This window comes from Hipposideros armiger, unplaced genomic scaffold, assembly GCF_001890085.2.
Source record: "Hipposideros armiger isolate ML-2016 unplaced genomic scaffold, ASM189008v1 scaffold_531, whole genome shotgun sequence".
Lineage (NCBI taxonomy): Eukaryota > Metazoa > Chordata > Mammalia > Chiroptera > Hipposideridae > Hipposideros > Hipposideros armiger.
Window position 1 is genome coordinate 16,316 of NW_017731881.1, and position 2,246 is coordinate 18,561.

Consider the following 2,246-nt stretch of genomic DNA (forward strand, 5'->3'; position numbering starts at 1 on the left):
GGCCCCAGGAGATGAGCAAGTAAACACAGGGTGGGTTTGAGAACTCAGGAGGCTTGCAGGGAGGCAGGATTGGAGCCCTGTGAGCCTGGGCTGCTGGAGACCAGCTAAGTGGACTTTGGGAGAGTGTCTGACTCTTTTACTTTGATCCCATTTGCCAAGATCCGTGCCAAGAACAAAGTGTCTTATGACAAAATGGCTAACTGGGAAACCTTTGGATTTTCCTCCCACCTTCAAAACACCCTTGGAGCACTCAAGGGAGGGGGGAAATTAAGGAGGGAGGGAAGCATAAATTAAGTCTCCTGCCCTGCTCTCCTTAAGTGTGCAGGGCAGCCAGCCACTGGTTGACAGGAGGCCAGGCAGACGGGAGCAGGTGAAGGTAGGGTTTGAGGACCTGGGGCATGGACAGCCACCTTCTCCAAGCCCTGCCTGCTGCTCCTCACTCTAAGCCAAAGGTGTGGCTTTCCCTTCTTATCCACAACTGATAGAATCAAGCCTAAAATATTCCTGATCCTACTTCTCTCTTTTTTTTTTTTAAGATTTTATTGGGGAATTGGGGAAGGGAAACAGCCAAATTGTTGTCTTTCAGTCTTAGTTGTGGAGGGCGCAGCTAGCTCAGCTCCAAGTCCAGTTGCCATCCGGCTGCCCATTGGCCACATGGCCACTCAGCTCAGGGTGCCATGTTCAATCTTAGTTGCAGGTGGGCTAGCCCACCATCCCATGTGGGAGTCAAACTGGAAACCTTGTTGCTAAGAGTGCACACTCTAACCACTGATGGCTGCCCTTCGGCAGCTCAGAGCAGCTCAGCTCAAGGTGCCCTGTTCAATCTTAGTTGCGGATAGGCGTAGCCCACCATCCCTTGCGGGAGTCCAACTAGCAACCTTGTTAAGAGCACGTGCTCTCACCAGCTGAGTCATCCTGCCACCTATTGGTAGCTCAGCTTGGGCGCAGCTCACTGGCCCATGTGGGAATTGAACCAGCAACCCTGTTGCTTAGAGCTTGCGTTCTAACCAACTGAGCCACCTGGCCGGCCTCTGATCTTACTTCTCTTACATATTCCAGCCTTTTAAGGAGCAGGCAAGTTCTCTTAATATTGGTGTTATGGGAGTCTCTCTCGGTTCTTGCCGATGCAGTGAAGAATCAAAGGTCAGCAAGCTGATTAATATGCAAGCAGGGTTTATTAGTGATACATTCTCAGGGAAGAGAACAGGCCTAGCCAAGGTGGGGGCGAAGGAGAGAAAGGGGGAGGGAGGGAGAGAGAGAGAGAGAGAGAGAGAGAGAGAGAGAGAGAGAGAGAAAGAGAGAAAGAGAGAGAGAGATGGCGAGTGCCAGAGAGCTTGAGGGTCAAAGAGAGTAGAGAGAGCTCTTGTCTCAGGACTTACAGGACTTACAGTTTGCTGGGTGGGGTGAGGGAGCTACATATTGATTTGGCAGGAAAAGGTGGTGGTGCATGCTCTTCCATAGGAGGGCATGATTTCCTAAGATGGGTGGAGGTCTGTTGACTCAGATCCTTATCTTACTCCAGACCACCTCTTGTCATCTGTTGTAAAAACTGATAGTGGCTGGAGGCAGAGGCAGTTCATCAAAGCTAGTTATGAGCTTTTTTCTGTAGGCCCTATGGACCCCCTCCCACCCCTCCTCCATTTTCTAACTTCTACCTAACATTGGCATGGAAACAAGGGTAATACAACTTTTCTCCGAAACAATTTTAAAAACTTTACCCTTTCAAAAGGAAATGGACAAGGCTGTCCAGAGCTTGTTCTACCATACTGTGAGTTAATTGTAGAAAAAGAACTTTGATTTTATTTTGTAATAAAAGCTAACTTATTTACTCTGAGTCGGGGTTTCTCTTTTATGATTATCTTCATTATGCAGAGAGGAAATTGAGGGCAAATAAAGGTTATGTAATCACCCAGAAGTCACACAACTGGTGGAGGGGAGCCTGGGTTTGCACATGGGCAGGCAATTCCAGGGTCTGAGTTCTTCACTGCACCATTCAGGATGTCTGGAGGAGGGGAAAGGCATCTTCCACAAATTCTTATGTGGAAGCCGGGGTACAACCCATGCAAGATGTACTGCGGGCATGAATTCAAGATGTGCCAGATGGAAGTAGAGGAAAGGGGGCCATTAGGATATATTTAGGAAATATATGTTTAGGCTAATTGGAGAAAATATATTTAGGAAAGGCTAGATACCATTTAGGATGCTAGAGGCACCTGAGATGATTCCATGTTCCCACAGCTTTTCCT

The 2,246-nt window shown here is 48.3% G+C and overlaps 1 protein-coding gene across 2 annotated transcripts in view; it reads left to right on the forward strand.

The window, feature by feature from the left end:
- Nucleotides 1-2,246, forward strand: part of SORD (sorbitol dehydrogenase) — a 45,668-nt gene that overhangs the window by 15,920 nt on the left and 27,502 nt on the right. The window contains exon 1 of one of the 2 annotated variants that reach the window (XM_019668678.1): nucleotides 365-452. The exons of the other annotated variant lie outside the window; for it this stretch is intronic. Within the exon in view, the coding sequence (XP_019524223.1) occupies nucleotides 399-452 (54 nt within the window). The 5' untranslated portion in view covers nucleotides 365-398. Of the gene's footprint in view, nucleotides 1-364; nucleotides 453-2,246 lie in introns of those variants that run through there. 2 annotated transcript variants of the gene reach the window in all.